The 20,368-nt window shown below is 37.6% G+C and overlaps 1 protein-coding gene across 1 annotated transcript in view; it reads right to left on the reverse strand.

Annotated features, from left to right (window-relative positions):
• ARHGAP32 (Rho GTPase activating protein 32) overlaps window positions 1-20,368 on the reverse strand; it is a 254,003-nt gene that overhangs the window by 60,944 nt on the left and 172,691 nt on the right. The window contains exons 9-10 of the mRNA XM_049778210.1: window positions 19,493-19,615; window positions 17,449-17,526 (exon numbers count right to left, since the gene is read on the reverse strand). Of these exons, the coding sequence (XP_049634167.1) occupies window positions 17,449-17,526; window positions 19,493-19,615 (201 nt within the window). The remainder of the gene's footprint in view (window positions 1-17,448; window positions 17,527-19,492; window positions 19,616-20,368) is intronic.

Here is a 20,368-nt window from a genome sequence, read left to right on the forward strand (position 1 = left end):
ATTTAACTAAACAACAGAAATTTTTCCAAGATTGGTTTGAACTAGGTAAGAAAAGGCTCTGAAACCTTTCTTTCAGTAACAAAGCATCATGAGTAGGCAGATGGTATTCACAGCTATGGGAAACAAACCCCCATCCCCCAAGTAAGAGCCTACTAGGTACAATTGTAGGTCTGACACCGCTAAATTGGATTTGTAACAGGCTCTGAGTTTCAGCAGCTAAATATAAAGCAATACCTAAGATTGAGAATTGTCATAATAATTAAATGTTTCCCAAAGTTGGTATTACTGGGACCAGAGAGAGAATACAGTGGGTAGAAAATTTTCCTTGCATACGGTCAACCCAGGTTTGCTCCCTTGCACCCTAAATGGGCCCCTGAGCCCACCAAGAATAATTCCTGGGAGTAGAGTCAGGAGTAAACCCTGAGTATCAGTAGGTGTGGCCCCAAAGGAAACAAAAACCAAAGTGAGTGATAACACCCCTGGCAAGAAAGATGAGGAGCCCTGGTATGAGCCCAGGAGGTCAGAAGTAGTCTTGGGTAAAATTCGGGGAATAAGTTTTATTTTTGTTCACGTAAATTAGATTGATTTCGGTAGGAAATGGAGCGCTGAGTGATTGTTGGTAGGCCAAGTAAGTTGGGGAAGCTCTTTGATAATTCAGTGGGTTCCAGAATAAGAAAAAAATGGCATGCAGTAAACACTCATTTAATGTAACCCATATCACAGTATGCTAATAGAAGACCAAGATAGCATGAAGATAGGGTATTTGCCTTGCATGCAGAAGGACTGTGGTTCGAATCCCAGCACCCCATATGGTCCCCAGTGCCTGCCAGAAGCGATTTCTGAGCGTAGAGCCAGGAGTAACCCTTGAGCTCTGCTGGGTGTGACCCAAAAACCAAAAAAAAAAAAAAAAAAAAAAAAAGAAATGAAATGAAAAGGGGAGATACTACAGAGATTCAAAGGGTAATCAGAGACTACTTTGAGAAATCTATGCCACAAAACAAGAGAACCTGGAAGAAATGGATAAATTCTTGAACTCTTATAATCTTCCACAGTTGAACTAGGGTGATCTAGCATATCTAAATAGCCACCACTATTGAAGAAACTAAAATGGCAATCAAAAGTCTTCCCAAAAACAAAAGACCAGACCCAGATGGATTAACTAAGGAATTCTTTCAAACCTTACAAGAGAAACTACTACTAATCCTCTTTAGGCTCTTCCAGGAAATTAAAAAAAAAAAAAAAAAAAAAAAAAAAAACCAAAAAACCAAAAAACAAAAACAGAAATACTCTCAAATAGTTTCATCACCCTGATACCAAAAACTGAGAGATACTGCAAAAACAGAAAACAACAGATCAATATGTCTGATGAACACAGATGCTAATATCCTCTACAAACTCCTAGCAAATAGGATCCAACGCCTCATCAAGAAGGTTGACCAAGTAGGTTTATTCCAGAGATGCAAGAATGGTTTAACATATGCAAGTCAATCAACATAATAAAATGTATCAGTCATTTCCAAAATGCTTGAAGAAAATGAAAAATATAAACTCAGGTTGAAATGCCAACAGTCACCTACTGAAAGAATGAACCTGTCTTTGGATCCGATGACCAAAGAAGATAGTGGAGAGTTTAAAGATGGAACTTGAATTGAATGATAACCTGTTAGTTTATTTGATATGGTTTGTTGGGATTGGAAGTTCAGTCATTGGATATAAGAACAACTTTAGAGGCATATACTAAATTGATAGTATTTCAGGACCAGAGCCATAGCACATCAAATAGGGTTTTTGCACTGCACCAGTGATTCTCAATTATTTTCTGGCATGCCCCCCTCGGAAGAAGAAAACATTTTTCACACCCCCTGCATGACTGTAAATAGTATCTTTATTAAAAAAAAACTTCAACCTGAAAAACAAAAATATATAAAATAATTTGAGCTTATTTTTTAATCAGAGGTGATGTCTGGATTAATGGCTACAATAAGCACGTTTTGCAATGCATAGCTTTTCGAAGGGGGGTTTGAAGCAGGACACAGCAACTCTCAGCTCCAGAGACATAGAGAGACATAAACACGGGGCTTAGCTTGTTATGACAGTGTTTGCCGAGTTCAAACGCGCCTCCCCCCTTTATGGAGCCTTTATGGAAAATAATATGGAGGTTCCTCAAAAATCTGGAAATTAAGCTCCCGTATGATCTAGCTATACCACTCCTAGGGATATACCTTAGGAATACAAAAACACAACACAAAAATACCCTCTGCATGCAGTTTTATTTACAATTTTATTTTTATTTTATTTATTTATATAATTTTATTTATCACTGCAGTTTTATTTTCAATAGCCAGAAAGTGGAAACAACCCAGATGCCCAACAATAGATGAGTGGTCAAAGAAACTGTGGTACATATATACAATTAAATACTATGTAGCTGTCAGGAAAAATGAAGTCATGAAATTTTCCTATACACGGATGGACATGAAAACTATTATGCTGAGTGAAATGAGTTAGAGGGAGAGAGACACACACAGAATAGTCTCACTCATCTGTAGGACTTAAGAAAAATAAGAGTACTGTAATAATACCCAGAGACAACAGAGATGAGGTCCACATACAATATGGAGCTTACTGCAAAGAGTGGTGAGTGCAGTTAGAGAAATAACTACACCAACAACTATCATGATAATGGTAGTGAGTAATAGACATAGAATGCCTTCCTTGAAGACAGGCAGGGGATGGGGAGGAGGAAGATGGGAGGCATTGGTGGTAGGAAGGCTGCACTGGTGAAGTGGGGGTGTTCCTTTTATAACTGAAACCCAAGTACAAACATGTTTGTAATCATGGTGCTTAAATAAAGATATAATTCAAAAAAGAAAGTATTCTTCATACAATGTAGCATATATACACAATGGAATACTAAGCAGCTTTAAGTAATGATGAAATGCAATTCATTGCAATAGGGAGGAAACTGGAAGATACATCGAATAAAAGAAAGAATAAGTCACAAGAAGGACAAACACTGGATGGTGTCACTTATATGTGGTACTTAGAATAACTGCAGGAAGGAATGCAATAGTTTAAGGTGGGATGTTTTAATCACTGTTGGTCCCAGAGTATAGAGGGAGAAAAAAATTGGGGGGGAGGGGGAGAGACAGATAAGAAGCAATAGAGGGGCGAGGTTCAAGGGAATTCAGGTACATCTGTGGTGATAAGGAATGAGAGCGCTAAAAATCCAAACCACAGAGTCAACAGCACTGAAATAAAGAGACTCAAACTTTAACAAACAAATTTACAAAGGTGCCTGCGAAGATGGCAGGCTGGGAATGAAGAGGTATAGGAGGGAACTTGGGTAGTACATTGGTGGGGGGATGCTGACACCAAATGGGATTAGTGCTGAAACACTGTATATCTAGAACTCAACTACAAATAACTTTGTAAATCATGGTGCTTTAATAGAATAAAATAAAAAAAAATAACAAGTATCCTTCATAGCTCCAGACTATTTATCCAACAGCCTGACAAAACAGAAGTACCTCACCCTTAATTTTAAGAGACCCTTTAATCAGATTCTCTAGGTCTTCTATAGAAGAATATACTCAAGTTATTAAAAATAAAAACAGGGTCGCTACAAAAGTAAATGCAAATTATTATTATACTAAAATTATTTTAGTATAAACTATACTAGAGGGCATTAGAGAAGAAATTATATAATAAATAAGCCTGAAGCTTTGGTGGCAGTGGGAAAAGATAGGAATCTTGGTTTAAAGCTGACCCCTGATCCGAAAGAGATGGCACTGATTCAAATGCTGAAAAGGAATTTCAACATTAGGGCATGTTTATCACTGACTTAGAAAAAAATATTATTCTAAGGGTTTGTTTAATTTAGGGTTAGTGAAATTTGGAGGCAGTTAGCATAACAAAGTATTTTTTTAATTAGTCTCAGTAAAGTATTGTTCCTGAATCCAGATACATACCATAGATTTTTTCAGTGATTGAAACTGCTTGGCCCTGAAGAATTTCCAAGCTTCTTTTTTCTATGCACAATGTTCTGCTCTCCCATGTCTTTCTTGCCAAGTGCAGTTCCAGTTTAGAGGCACTGCATTCCCATTCTCTTTTTGGCCCCTCGAAGAGCCTGGATTGAGTATCTGACTTTTAAAAATCAGCAACCAAGTTTCCTCACAATATTTATCTGCTGACAAATCAATCCAGCATGTTCCCAAAACTAAATCAACAGACTGCCCTGTTTCTCTTCACTGGAACAAAAAAATGCTTCCCAGAGATTACAACCAATACAAGGTCACACTTTCCCTTTTGAAAATGCAAGTTAATTTTCTTCTCACTTTCTTCTTCTATTCTTTTTGTTTTAATGGGCCATACCCAGCATGCTTACGGGATACTTCTACCTTTAGGTTCAGGAGTTACTCCTGGCAATGTTCAGGAAACCATATGGGATGCCAGGAATTGAACCTGAGTTGGCTGCATGTAAGCAAACATCTAATCTCACTATTTTAAAGAATGATCTCTTTTTAGGGTCTCTATACAGACAGATCATCAGTCTAACTTATCCCAGCATACTAATCAAACTGATTGATTGATTCAAACTATGAATCAATTAACCTGGTTCTTAAGAATAGGGAGTTTTTTTATTATACTCACTAAGTTGTCAGAATCAGAAAAAATAATTTTTTTAAGTGAGAGGAAGAAGGGGGTGAGAGAAAAAATGGCAAAGCCTGGAAGCAAACATCCTCAGTTCCTTATTCCTTAGTTCCTGAATGCATTTGCTTATGCTACCAACAACCCTTCTTTTGAGTTCTTTGACACATTCCTACTTATTCTCCCTACCCTCACTCTTCTCTCTCCTTTCTTTACCTTGCCCACCAAATACCACATCACATGATTGTGTCTTCTAAACTTGCAATGCCAGTTCCCTAAATTCTGCTTTTACAGTCTTGCAGTCTGATATAGAGAACAGATACTCAGAAACAAGGTCAATATAAATATTTGCAAGTTAGGGGCCGGTGTGGTGGTGCAAGGGGTAAAGCATCTGCCTTGCCCACGCTAGCCTAAGATGGACCTCATTTCAATCCACTGGCATTCTATATGGTCCCCCAAGCCAGGAGCAATTTCTGAGCGTATAGCCAGGAATAACCCCTGAGCATAACTGGGTGTGCTCCCTCCCCAAATCCTAAAAAAAAAGCAACAACAACAAATTGCAAGTTGGGGGCTAGAGCTATAGTACAATGAGGAGGGAGGAGGGCACTTATTTTTTATGTGGCTAACCCAGGTTCAATCCCTGACACCGGAACCCTGCCAGGAGTGATTCCTGAATGAGAACCAGGAATAAACCCTGAGTGCTCCCTGAGTGCTAGTGGGATTGACTCCCTGCCAAAAAAACAAAAAAAGCAAACAAACAAACAAACAAAATAAACCAAAAAACTAATGATCAAGATGGCACAGAGATGGCATAGAAATCTGAGGACAAAAGACAGATAAAGTATAGAGTCAAAAGGCAGATCAACCCCAAACTTCCAGAGATTCAGTGAAGGAAAATGTGCTGTAAGGAAGATGAAGACAGGAAATGTTCTAAAAATGTTGCTGTCATCATCAGAAGAAAGTAGTGGGGTTTTAAATAGCAACAAGTATAATTAGAGGAGCAGCAAAGTATTTATTTTGGAATTAGTTCAAACAAACCATCAACAATGCGAAAGGAAAAGAGCGCACAGAAGGGTTTAATACTATCTGTGAAAAGTGAATGCAATGATGCTAGTTCTAGTCGGACAAGACAGTGAGAACAGGCAATGGAAGATAGCAGAAACTGGGTGCCACTGGACTATTAAGTGAGTACTGAGCATGACTGCTTCTTGCACAGCAAGTAAATAATAGGCAAGTATGAAATTCTGTTCCCAGTTAGTGTAATAAAATATTAAATAAGACAACATTTCAATTGGCTTAAAATTTTAATGACTTTGTCTGACCTTTCCTTCTTGGAAAGAGTAAGAAGATAGAAAAGGCAGTATAATGAAAGGACTGATAGAGAGGCAGGTACAAATAAACAACTTTATGGTGAAGAAAAACAGCGGTTACATCTGGGTGCAACAGTGAGTGAATTGATGAACCAGAGCAGTGGAAAGGAAGACTAGAAAGGAATGAGATCAGACTTTGTGAACAGTCTTATCTTTTGTGACCAGGAGTTTGATCATTCTTCTGGGAAATATTCAAGTGACAAACTATAAGCAGAGGAGGGGGCAGGGAAGGTGTGGCTTAGTAAGGAAACTCTAGAAGCAACATTTGCCTTTCAGGGTAGGTGTGAGAGGTGAGGAGAAGCAAAAGGCTACTTCAGAATTTGCAATATTGGAAAGGGAACAAACTCCTATAATACAAAAATACAATTAAGAAGTGTATGTGAATTTAAGAGTTATGAGTCTAGAGAAACTATTAATGACAACTATTAATGTATAAGAAGGATTAAGTCCGAGTGCTTTTCAGGGCCAGGGAGAGAACAGGGGAGTTAGGGCATTTTGTCTTGTGTCCTGTGAACCCTGGTTCCTTATATAGTGAGCACTGCCAGGGCACTTCCTAAGCACAGAAACAGGAACAGTTCCTGAGCAGAGTCAGGTGTGGCCCAACTCCATTCCCAGAAGCATACAAAATAATACTTCTTCAGGATTCCTCCACTTTTATTCAGTTATAATTGACAAACTGTGCCTGTAAAATGTATATACGAGATAATTCTGATATCCCTAAAACTACAACTACTACGAAGGTTACAAGTATCTTCATCAACACTTAAATATCTTTGTATCTCTGAAATCTCTTCCTTTCCCCTTTGCTTCATTCCCTCGCATAGGCAACCAGGAATCCTGCTTCTGTACTTGGCATTTCCCACAATTTTAGAGGAATGGAACCATACAGAGAGAGAGATACTCTTTTGCTCTAGCTTCTTTCATGATTTCTTCTAGTATGATTAATCTGAGGACCAATCATTTTACTGACATGAATTATTAATAATCGCTCCTCCCTATCCAAGTGGCATTCTTTTAATTCCTAAGTTTTCCCCTAAACTGCAACTTTAAGTGAAATGACAAATCGAGAAATGTTTTGTTCATCTTGGGCTAGGATCTTCTCAACCTAATAAGAAGATGAAGTTTCTGGTAGTTCTGTTGTCATGATGGCATTTTTGGCTGATACATTCATTGTCAGTAGCTATTTGGGTTGTTTCCAGTTTGGAGTTACTTTATAGAAAGCGGCTATGAATAGTCATGTTTGAGTTTTTATATGGTCACATGCTTCCTGTGGTATTGCATAAACACCTAGCAAGTGGATGGTTATATCATAGAGAAGGTGCATGTTTGACTTAAGAAACTGCCGGAGGTGGATCAAGATGCTGAGGAAGGACTCATTTCCTCCTACAGACTCCAAATATACAGTTCTACATGGAATAATTTGCCCTGAAAAAGAAACTGACAAACTGCGTTCCAAATTGGAAGAAGCATCTTATATTCCTACCAGTACACTGGGAGAGTTCCAACTTTCCACATCTTCATATTCTTATGTATGCAGCAATACTCATTTTCATTTCAATTTGCTTCACTCTAAAGATGCCTGACATAAAACATTGTCTCTTTATGTTGCCTACTTACCTTGGAACATTGAGGGAAGGTATATGTCCAATAATATCCAATTAGTTTGGAAATGAAATTCTGTTTGTTTTTTTTATTGAGTTTTGAGAGTTCTGTTCAGGATACAAGTGTTTTGTGAGATTTCATTATCACAAATATTTTTCCCCCAGTGTGGCTTTGCTTTTCATTCTATTAGTACTGTCTTTTAAAAAGTAGCTTTGCAGGGGCCGGAGAGATAGCATGGAGGTAAGGCATTTGCCTTTCATGCAGAAGGTCGATGGTTCAAATCCCGGCATCCCATATGGTCCCCTGAGCCTGCCAGGAGCGATTTCTGAGCATAGAGCCAGGAGTAACCTCTGAGCGCTGCTGGGTGTGACCCAAAAACCAAAAACCAAAACAGAACAACAACAACAAAAAAAAAAGTAGCTTTGCATAGTGAGGAAAAACAAATGGCCAAACTCAACTAAACTGGAGATTTATTTTTTTTACCTTACTCTCCTAAACTGGAGATTTTGTCTACAGAACTGAACTTATAGGGAATGGCATGGCTGGGAGGACCGCTTAAGACACTGATAAGGGAATCAGGCATTCTGATGGTAGGGGTGGTGTTGGAACGATGAATGCATGAAAAATCTAATTAACAATACTGTATATCTCCATACTTCAATAAAAAAAATAGCAAAGAAAATAAGTTTTACATTTTGATGAAGTCTTTATCAGTTGTATTTTCTAGTTGGTTTTCATGAAATCTCTGCCTAATCAATAGTCACAGAAATATTATTTTCTTCTAAAAGCTTTATAGTTTAAAAATCAATATCTGAGTAAAGATCCATTTTGTATGGAGTGGAGCAGATGGTACAAGAAAAAGTGTATTTTAGAGGTATCTGGATATCTAATTGTTCTAGTACTATTTGTAAAATACTGTTTTCATCACTAACCTGACTAAAACATTGTTGAAAATCTGTTGTTTGGTGTACGTAAAAGTCTATTTCTAGATAGATGCTCTATTCTGTTCTATTGATGTCTGTCTTTCCACTAACATAATATTCTCCATAATTACTATAAAATGCAATATAAATATTATGTTAATAATATAAATATGTTAATATATTTAATATAAATGCAACCTTAATATAAAATGCAACCTTCCTTTGCTTGACTTTAAATTGTCACCTAACATTATCTTAATATAAACATTAAGATATCTTTAAGTTTATACATAATAGGATTAAAATGCTATACAAGAGGTTTCAGTTTAAGATAATACACCAAGTAACACTATCTACCTTTTTAAATATAAATAAGTAAATAAATTAGTGTAATTCTCTAACTTTGTTATGCTTTGGCAAGTTTATTTTGGTTATACTAGGTCCTTTGTATTTCCATATGAATCATTCAACTTGGTAATCATTTTCTACAAAAATATAGGGTTCACTGAAAATTGGACTAGGATGATTCCAAGCAGAAATTCCATCTTAATAATAAAATAAACAGTATACTGGGAAAGTACCCTGTGTTCCAGATACAAGGTACATTTTTATTTTATTTTATTTTATTATACATTGTATTTAATTTCTTAAATTCTTTCAGAACTGTTCCATTGTCTTCAGTACTCAGTGCTTCACATATTTTTCAGGTATATCCATAAGTATTTTAGACCATTAGAAAAGGCTTGTATTAGAACTGGGTGCTCAAAGGAAATAAAGTGATATTAGCAATAGTGTCAAAAAGAAAATGAGAGAGATGGAGAGAGAACTAAAAAGCCTGCTCTAGATGAAGTGGCTAGGAGGAAAACTGGGGACATTGGTGGCGGTTGGTATATTCCATGACTGAAACTGAACCATGAACAATTTTGTAACCACAGTGCTTAAATAAAGTAATTATATATATAAAACAAATGAATTATATTATTTATTCTGACTATAAACTACATTTAGAGTAACAAGATTTATACACAGTTGTCCCAAGTATTTCTATTTTAAATATACAGTATTTAAAATATGTGATTTTTATTTCTCCCTAAACTGTGAAAAAGTACACTTGACTTTTGAAATTTGGTTTTATGTACAAATTTGTTTTGTATGACAATTTTACCTTAGAATCATAAAGAGCTTTAAAAACATATTGAGGGGGTAAAAAGTTTGATGAACTAAAAACTATAAATAACTCTGAGGCAATGTTTAATCTTTTTTATTTCAATATCTAATTTCAATTAAACTGAGTGTGATAATAATAACTTGGGGGGCCGGTGAGGTGGCGCTAGAGGTAAGGTATCTGCCTTGCAAGCGCTAGCCAAGGAAAAACCGTGGTTCAATCCCTCGGCATCCCATATGATCCCCCCAAGCCAGGAGCAATTTCTGAGCACTTAGCCAGGAGTAACCCCTTGGCATCAAATGGGTGTGGCCCAAAAAACCAAAAAAAACAAAAAATAATAACTTGGTAAGACATTCTCATGTTAAAAGTTAATCAAAATGAAGGGGAGGGGGGGGGCGCGGAGCGATGGCAAAGTGATAGGGCATTTGCCTATCATGCCTGACCCAGGATGGACCTGAATTAGATCTCCAACGTCCTGTATAGTCTCCCAAAGCCAGGAGCAATTTCTGAGTGCATAGCTAGGAGTGTCACCAGGTGTGGCCCAAAAACAAACAAAAAGAAAAAGAAAAAAAGTTAATCAAAATGGAAAAATTTATCTTTATACATCAAGGGCATATATGGTGTTGTCTTCTGTCTTGATGAATCAGAACAGTCTATGTATATTCTTATTTCTAGATTTGAACATTTTAAAATGAAAGTATAGGACCAACTGATCTACCACCATTTATTTTCTGTTACATAAATTAGTAATTACCAGACAGGCAAAACTTATTGTTTGGACAATAAGATTACTTTTATGGTCCATCTTCATCCAGGAAAATCTCTAGATTTCAATCTACACTAACAATGAACAAGCAAGTAACAATGGGCACTGTTTTTAACTCCTCTCTGCTTTAGTTTCCCAGTCCGTAACAAAGTAAAAACTACCATCTTTATATAGAGTTGTGAGAATTAAACATCAGCTTAGCCTTTAAACAGTAATGAAGATTTAAAGCAGCAATTAAAAGCACTCATGAACTGCAGAATTAAGTTTAGTGATAGGATCACACATTCCCTCTTCTCTTGAAATAACTTAATATTACATGTAAATATTTAAAGTAAGCACTTTTCCATCACTTAAATCATAAATTCCCCCTTCCCTTGAAATTAATTAATACTATAGGTAAGTATTTATAATGAGCACATTTCCATCACTTAAAATGCAAAGAAATACTTATTCATTTATTGGCAGTGCCAGGGATCAAACCAGGGCCTTATACATGAATGACAGCTGGTTTGATCACTGAATTATAGTCCCATTTTATTATGTTTCAAGAAAAAGGGGCTGGAGTGCTAGTACGGAGGGTAGAGTCTTTACCTTGAATGTGGTCAATTCAGGTTCAATTCCTGGCACCCAACACTCCTAAACCTATCAGGAGTATTCCCTGAACACAGAGTCAGGAGTCAGTCCTGAGCACCATTGTGTGGCCCCCAAATCAATAAATAAGTAAATAAAATAAACAAACAAACATTTAAAGCAACGAAAAGCTCTGGCTTTCATCTCCAGAGAAGTATCTCTATAAGTATGATGATCTTTATATAAATAAATGTTTTTCCTTCATTTTTAAGCTACTTAAATCACTTCTCTTTTGGAAAATATATACTACCAAATTGAGTTTTTTCAAACCTTCCCTTATCTTAATACAAGTATTCTTATAAAAATGTTTAATTCCTTATAATTTCTTTCTTTTCTGAATAAATTATTAATTGCTTTGAAATAAAAAGATATTTTCTAAAAATAAATTATTTGAAGCCACATTAAACACTTAAGGTAAGGAAACTGATGTTGTGCCAAAAATGTCTTCTCTGACATTTCTACACAAAAAATACTCTCGCAGGGGCCAGAGCAGTGGCACAAGCGGTAAGGCACCTGCCTTGTGCGTGCTAGCCTAGGACAAACTGTGGTTCAATCCCCCAGTATCCTATATGATCCCCTAAGCCAGGAGCAATTTCTGAGCACAGAGCCAGGAGTAACCCGTGAACATCACCAGGTGTGGCCCAAAAACCAAAAAAAAAAAAAAAAAAGTTCTTGCAGGGGCAGACAAATTTAGCACATGGCCAACTCTGGCCTGAAACTTGCCAGGAGTGATCTCTAAGTATAAAAGGAGGAGTTAGCCCTGATCACAGCCCAAAGTGACCCAAAACAAACAAAAATCAAATACTCTTGGAAGGCCAGAGAGACAGTAAGACACCTGTCTTGCGGCCAATTCTGGTTCAGTTTCTAGTACTACATTACCCCCTGAACACTGCCAGTAGTGAGCCAAACCTCCACCTCTGAAATAAATTAAAAACGAAAATCATTCATTCATTTACAACACTGTTGCAACATTTTTGGAAGATAAAATGACTGAACTTAGTTCAATATGTGTGACAAGCTGTATAAAATCTCAGTCATCTCTAGTGTTTTATACACTAGATTAAATGTACTACAAGTTTAAAGGAAGATTTCAGAAGGGAAAATGAAATATTAGCTAAACCGTCTTTAAATTCTTTTACCTGTGCATAGGATAAATAGGAGCTGGGATCAGTGGTTCCCATCTTTTGTATATAATAACCAATTACGGGTCTGATTAGCAATATCAAATTGAGGTTTAACATTTTCTTGGGTCATGTTGATTCTCGTGGCAACCAGATAAAACATTGAGAAACTCCACTAGACAAACAATCCTTTAAGATTACGAGAATTTTATACTTGTGTTTAAATACAAATATACCTCTTTCTGAAGAAAAAAAATGTAAGGTGAAGGGGCCATCTTCATCTTACATTTCTAAACAACAGTTGTAAAAATTGATGTCATTTAAAAAGAGAGAGAGCCAGAAGGTTTAAGTTCCTTCCTTTGGGCCAAAGTACATTGTATGACCAAAAACCAAACCAAACCAAACCAAACCAAGCCAAACAAACAAACAAACAAAAAACCATAAAACCAAAATCACATACTCAGAAAACAAAGCTAAAATGGTTCAATATATTCATTAGTAAAAAGTAAAAAAAAATTTCAGAATTTCAAGTTAATTAATATCATTAATATAATTTCACACTTCCTACTTCAGAAATCTAAGTAAAGAAATGGAGTCAGGATACAATTTCTCACACGAGGCTACACTCAGCTGTCTGTTAACACAGCAGTTACATGTAGTCTGGGTTGAAATAATACACAGATGGGAACTTGGCAAAGCTTGATCCATATCAACCACCCGCTGATGACCAGAACTAGCCATCAGCAAATGTAAGTATTTTGCAACAGTGGTCTAAGAACAACTGGGTCAGAACTACATAAATAAAAATATAGCCTTGCACCCTATCCCCTACAAGTACTGCAAAGGAATTTTAGGTCTAGGTCACAGCATTTTCTATTTCAACACGTTTTCCTGGATTCTTAAATATAATGACATTTGAGAATCATCAGCAAATGGAGACTAGAAAGAATAAATAGTCATGTAGGAATAAAAAGGGCAACATAGCACCCTTAAATATATTACATATACTTATGCATAAACACATACATAAAGGAGTAAAGGATCCGTAAAGGATCAACTTTGGATCAGCTTTGCTTGCAAAAGAAGATAGTGATCCGATGTCATTAAAAATCAATTAGAGGGCTGGAGTCATATACAGTGGGAACGGTGTTTGCCTTGTAGCAGCCAACCTAAGTTTGAGCATTGGCACTACATATAATCCGCTGAGTTGGCCATGAAGGATCCCTCAGTGTAGAGACAGGAGTAAGGCCTGATCATCACTGGTGTACCCTCCCCACAAAACAAAGCAAAACAAAACATATCAGAACAGCTAAACTAAAAACAATAGTTGGGTTGAAGCAATAGCACAGATGATAGGGCATTTGCCTTGCACATGGCTGACCTGGACTGACCTGGGTTCCAACCCCAGCATCACATATGGTACCCTTAGTTTGCCAAAGTAACCCCTGAATACATTGGGTATGCCTCAAAACCAAAACCAAACAAACAAATAAACAACAAAAACAATAGTCCAGTCAAAGGCCAGTGATAATCCAGAGTAGCAGTAACACTCAATCACCACTGGTGGGCATGCAAAAGAGAGCAAGAACTTTAAAAGAGTTTGGCTTCCTAAAGAACTAACCTTAGTTCTACCATAAGATCCAGATCACACTCCTTGAACACCCAAAGGAGCTGAAAAATTTTATCCGCACACATTTACATAGTGATGTTTACGGTTTTATTTGTAATTGCCTCCCACAAAATAAATATCTAGATGCAATCAAGATGTTCCTTAAATAGGGGAAATAAACTTTGGAATATTTATGACACTGAATATGAAACTGTAACTTGAAAGGGGGCATTATTAAACCATGGAAAGACATAGAAGAACCCTATCTGCACATTTCTCAGTGAAAGAACCAGATTGAAAAGATTACATATTGAGGCAGGAGTGGTGACACAGTGGTATGGTGTTTGCCTTGAATTCGGCCAACCTAGGACGGATGGACCAAGGTTCGATCCCCCGGCGTCCCATATGGTCTCCCAAGCTAGGAGTGATTTTTGAGCACATAGCCAGGAGTAACCTCTAAGCATCACCAGGTGTGGTCCCCCACCAAAAAAAAAAAAAAAAAAAAAAGGAAAGACTACATATTGACACAATCCCAAATGTAAGATAAGTCAGGACAAAGCAAACCTATGAAGATAGTAAATGATCTGTGGTTATTTGGGGCCAAGGAGAAGGGATGAATAGCAAAACCACAGATTTTTTTTTGAACACTGATGCTATTCTGCATAAAAATGTAACATAGATACATGTAATTATGTTTCTATCAAAATCCATGGATTTATGCATCATGGGGAATGAACTTTAATGTAAACAAAGCCAATAATATCAATATTGGACCATTAATTATAAAAAATGAAAACCCCAAATCAGTTTCAATTATTGTACAATAGATAACAGACATAGCATATTTTTCTCTGTTGGAGGCAACATCAGCTGTGCTCAGCAATCACTCCTCATGATGATAAGGGGACCATTTGAAGGCTGGGATTCAAGTCAAGTTGAATGCATTGCCTTACCCCCAGTACTGTCACTCCATTTTCAATGGACATAGCATTTTATCCATCTTTTCTTAGACCTCTCTCCTAGGGTATCTATTAACTCCTGTCAATCATTTGGAAATTAAAGTATACCAACACTTGTCCAATTCTATTCAATGCACTGTAGGAGAACTGCATGAGTGTATGAGCACTGTTATGTGAAACCACGACCATCTGCTCAATTCAACTAAAACATGTCCTAGGAAAACAAAGTTGTACTTATTGCATCTTAAAAATAATGATGGATGCAAACAGCCAGAGTGCAGAGGTGCTCAGGATCAGAAAGCAGCAATAGAAAGGAGAGATATGGACACAGAAAGTCCAAATTCATACTTTCTCCACTACAGCAGCTGAGTCAACACACATACTTGTGACTGAGTACAGAGAAGTGGAGCTTCAAGGACAAAGCTTGTCCCAAGACTCAGAAGAGGAGATTCATGGGGCCATGTCTCACAGCTGTTTCCAGAAAGCTTGGCAGCAGTGCTTGGGCACGATGCCCGTGGTCAGCCTCCATCCTAGTAGGTAGCCCAGATTCTTGTTTCCCTCATGTACTCTCCTGAAAGTGGGCTTTAAGCCTTAGTCCTTGAGAAGACAAGCCTCATTCCTACTTGTTTCCTTGTTAGGATGACAGTATGAAGGGTCTCAAGCCAATCCTACAAGGTGGGTCCTCCCATACTGGATGGGCTGAACTACATCCTCTTAAAATTCACATGTTGAATCTCTAACATCTCCCACTGCCCCACACTTCCTGTGGCCTCCAGTACCTTAGAAGATAACTGTGTAGGCAGACAGCACTTGCAAAGAAGTGTTTATTGTTAAATGATGTGATGTGGCTATTATTATATAATCTGTGTCAGAGATTAGGATCCAGAGACAACCAAAAAGAGGATTCAGAAGAATAAGAAAGGTGATCATGTGCAAGCTGAATAGAGGCCCAAGTAGAAAGAAACCATCCAACAGAACCCTGGTCTTGTCTCTAAAACTGCGAGGGAAAAATTCTGTTAAGTGATACGGTATGTATTTCTTTACTATGGCAACCCCAGCAAACTAACACAGCACCTAATACATAAATGAAGGTAAATGAAGTAATAAATAGGGCTCAGAAACAGTGACTTTCAATAACAGAAAAACAAATAAACAAAAACTCAGTGTAAGTCATAAAGAAAATGGCATTATTTTCTCTATATATTCTGAATTACATACCAAATTCCACCAGAACATATGAAATGACAGAAAGTTATCATCATTTATATTAGAAACACTTCGAATCTAATTATCCTTCTAAATGAAGATGCATAAAAGGCTGAAGCAATAGTACATGGATGTACCCTGGGTAGGAAGTTTGCTTTGCATGCTTCACATATTTGATTCTTCCATATTTATTCTAAAATCTTCATTTACATATGGGAGACTTGAGACACAGAACTAAGCAATAGTGCAAGAAAAAGCCAGACTAACACTTTGTCAGTCAGACTCCTGAGTCCTTGCTCTTGAATGACAGTGCTGTCCTGTTTGAAACTAGATAACAAAAACCTAGTAATTTATAAGAACATAGTAATTTGATTTTACTTCACATGTAGTTAAAGCTCAATCCTTTATGTAAGAGTTATTAAGATTTCTAACTTCACAGCATGCATATTTTATTCAAGCAGGATTATAGGAATGCCTTTAAAAACAGACCACCAAAAAAAATGTAAAGTAAGGAGGGCATAAATTTAAGGCACTTGCAGATATTTTTCTATTGGCAGGCTTAAAAAATTGAGAAAACTGGGCCTGGAGAGATAGCACAGCAGCGTTTGCCTTGCAAGCAGCCGATCCAAAACCAAAGGTGATTGGTTCGAATCCCGGTGTCCCATATGGTCCCCCGTGCCTGCCAGGAGCTATTTCTGAGCAGACAGCCAGGAGTAACCCCTGAGCATTGCTGGGTGTGACCCAAAAGAGAAAGAGAGAGAGAGAGAGAGAGAGAGAGAGAGAGAGAGAGAGAGAGAGAGAGAGAGAGAACTGATACAATCCATAGAAACTAGTATTCATCCATCTAAAAAGTGGGGTTATCAAGTTCAGAAAGAGAAGAACTGACTTTAAATTTTGTTGTGCTGCAATGAATACCCTGATCATATTAGCAGTTACAATGCATTTCTTATTTTTTGGGGGTTTTTTTGGCCACACCCATTTGATGCTCAGGGGTTACTCCTGGCTAAGCGCCCAGAAATTGCCCCTGGCTTCGGGGAACTATATGGGATGCCGGGGGATCGAGCCGTGGTCCTTCCTTGGCTAGCACTTGCAAGGCAGACACCTTACCTCTAGCGTCATATCTCCAACCCCTACAATGCATTTCTAAAAATAATTAGTAATCAAATTCTAGAGAGACCACATAAAATGACTTTTGACTTAAAACAAGTATTAAAAATTGTGGCTTAGGCCCAGACCTAGAACCAGCTATTGGTTGCTAACTATGCTCACACTAGTAGCCTCAGGCAGGAAGAGGACCAGAAAGAGCAAGAGGAAATTCCAGTCCAGCACCACCTGTATCTTCCCATCAATGCAGATGAAGAGAAGCCCACAGCTTACGCCAACCATGCCAATACACCACACTGAGAACAGTCTCAGACCTTCCCATACCGCATTCTCAGTTGCTTACCTGAAATCCATGTTTGCCTCTCCACCATGTGCTTAACACTTTGGGGGGCATGTCAATGACCGAAACAATGTCGCCCACCTATGGGAAAACAGAAGCAAAATGATTTTAGTCAAATTTCCAAGCAACAATTTGGGATAGAATTTACACTTGGACTACAACAACAACAAAAAAAGGCTAAGTACTTTCTTATTCATTGGCTAGTCATTTCTAAAGAATCCCAACCTTGCTCTCTTGAAAGGATTTTGTAATCTTCCTACCTGTTACAGAGAACAGCTATATGATGATGATGACCTAACATATATGTAAGACTTTCAAGACCAAAATTGAGGCACGAAGGTATTGAATGCGGGGTATCATGCCACCATCATCATTTTGTAAAAATGTTATTACTACAGTGATTAAAAGTGGACAGTCTCACTCATAAAAAAGTTTAAAATGTGAGAGAAGGGGGAAAATTTTTTAAATACTTTAATTAGAACAACAGATTCTAATTAATATCACATTTTAGTGTGTGCTAATTACGGCACTGGGCATTGGCTAAGAATTTGGTCATCTTAAATTAATCGAACAGGAAAATTGTTCTCAACTATAAGATTATTCTCACGAAAGTCTGATGTCAACTATAATTCTCTCTCTCATTTTTGTTTTTGGGGCACATCCAGTGATGTTCAGGGGTTACTCCTGGTTATGTGCTCAGAAATCACTCCTGGCTTGGGGGATCATATGGGAGGCCAGGGATAGAACCCAGGTCTGTCCTGGGTCAGCTGCGTGCAAGGCAAACACCCTACCATTGTGCTATTGCTCCGGCTCTTATAATTCCCTTTTTTAGTTATAGGTAAAAGATAACATTTCCACTAAACAGCTTGCCTTATTTACTCTCCAAGTCAAACTAGTATGTTCATACAAACTTGTCAAAACAAATAGAAAAATCACAGGCAGGTATTAATTATATAATGGAGGTTAGCACTCAAGATTAAATCCCAAGTTCCATGATCAAATATAAAATAAAATACTTCAGAGCAATGTATTTTCAATAGCATTTACAAAAATGTATTTAAAACAGTGCTTTCAGAATTTTTCAGTGTACATTTGAACTCATTTTTCAAGTTAGTGAGTCATCCTCACAAGTCATATTTGCTAACAAAGGCACCAATACCAATATTGTTTTTGTCCCAAATCTAAAATTTTAGTGAGCAAAGAGTTCAAATTCAATCAAGTAAAAATTCTATACTTTTTCTTCCCTAAATGGAATGAATCAGCATTTATCCTTTACCAGCCAACATTAAATATACTTAATTCGGGTCGGCGAGGTGGCGCTAGAGGTAAGGTGTCTGCCTTGCAAGCACTAGCCAAGGAAGGACCACTGGTTCGATCCCCCCCGTGTCCCATATGAACCCCACCCCAAGCCAGAGGCAATTTCTGAGTGCAGCCAGGAGTAACCCCTGAGCATCAAATGGGTGTGGCCTGAAAAACAAAAACAAAAAATATTTATATATATATGTGTATGTGTGTGTGTGTGTGTGTGTGTGTATACACATACTTAATTCATCTCCTCTTGCATCAGACATAAAAAATTTTTATTTTATTTTGCATCTGCTCTTTTAATTCAATTTTTGAATAATGAAAAGACAGTATCTTTAAGGATCTCTTATAGGTGTTAAAAACACAAAGATTATGGCCTCAGACTTGGATTTCAAGAAATTCAAGAGTAACAAACAGAAAGACAATGAAGACTGGCTATAAAAAAAATATCATGTCAGAAATTAAGCCGGGGGAACACTTCAGAAAACCATTCAACAATTAATATATTTGTAGGGAGTACAGGGGAAAGAGACCAAGGTTGATTTCCTCTGAGAAATGGGGACATTTCAGCTCTATTTTCTAAGATGAGGACAATCATTTAAATAAGAATAGTCACTTCAGACTTAAAGATAACAGAAAAAGGAAAAATACTGCTGCTTTTTAATTAAAAAATAAGTGATTTTTAAAAAGTTCAAAGATGAGATGAGAAAGGTTGGTAACAGAACAATGTGGAGCCATTTACCTCTAAGTTCAGCTCATCGGGGGCCCGGGCAGTGTACCTCTTGATGACATGCGCAGCACCAACAGCAGGAGTGTTGATGGATGATTCCTCATGAACCAGAAGATGATTTCCCTTATTATCAATCTGCAGCAAAGAACATGTGTCACTACAGATACAGGAATTGCAAAGGTTTCTTTAATTATAAAAGTTGGTTTAAGGGGCCAGAGAGATGGCGCTAGAGGTAAGGTGTCTGCCTTGCAAGCACTAGCATAGGACGGTCCATAGTTTGATCCCCCAGCATCCCATATGGTCCCCCCAAGCCAGGAGCGATTTCTGAGCGCCTAGTCAGGAGTAACCCCTGAGCACATGGAAGAGTCAATATCGCAATGCAAATCTCAATGTAAGGCCTGCCTCTAGGTTCTCTGTTCTTTCAACTTCCCCATCCTTCCAGGCTCCCAATTTCTACTTGGAAGAGACTTAAACTTTACATATGCAGCTGATGGAGATATACGTAACATAACCACCAGATAAGACTATTCTCTTAAATTAAGAATAAATAACTCTTAACTCTTTTTCTTTTTTTTCTTTTTGGTTTTTGGTTTTGGGCCACACCTGGTGACACTCGGGGGTTTACTCCAGGTTATGCACTCAGAAATCACTCCTGGCTTGGGGAACCATATGGGATGCCAGGGGATCAAACCACGTCCGTCTTAGGAGGCAAGGCAGATGCCTTACTGCTTGCACAACTGCTCTGGCCCCTAAATAACTCTTAAACAAGACCCTTTAAGAATAAGTTTCTGCAGGGCCAGGTTTGACAACTGGGCTCTGCGAGGAGGCGGGGAGGAGGGAAACTCCAATCCCATGCTTTTTCAAACTGGAAAGGAAGGTTACAGCTGG

Source organism: Suncus etruscus, chromosome 8 (assembly GCF_024139225.1).
Source record: "Suncus etruscus isolate mSunEtr1 chromosome 8, mSunEtr1.pri.cur, whole genome shotgun sequence".
NCBI lineage: Eukaryota > Metazoa > Chordata > Mammalia > Eulipotyphla > Soricidae > Suncus > Suncus etruscus.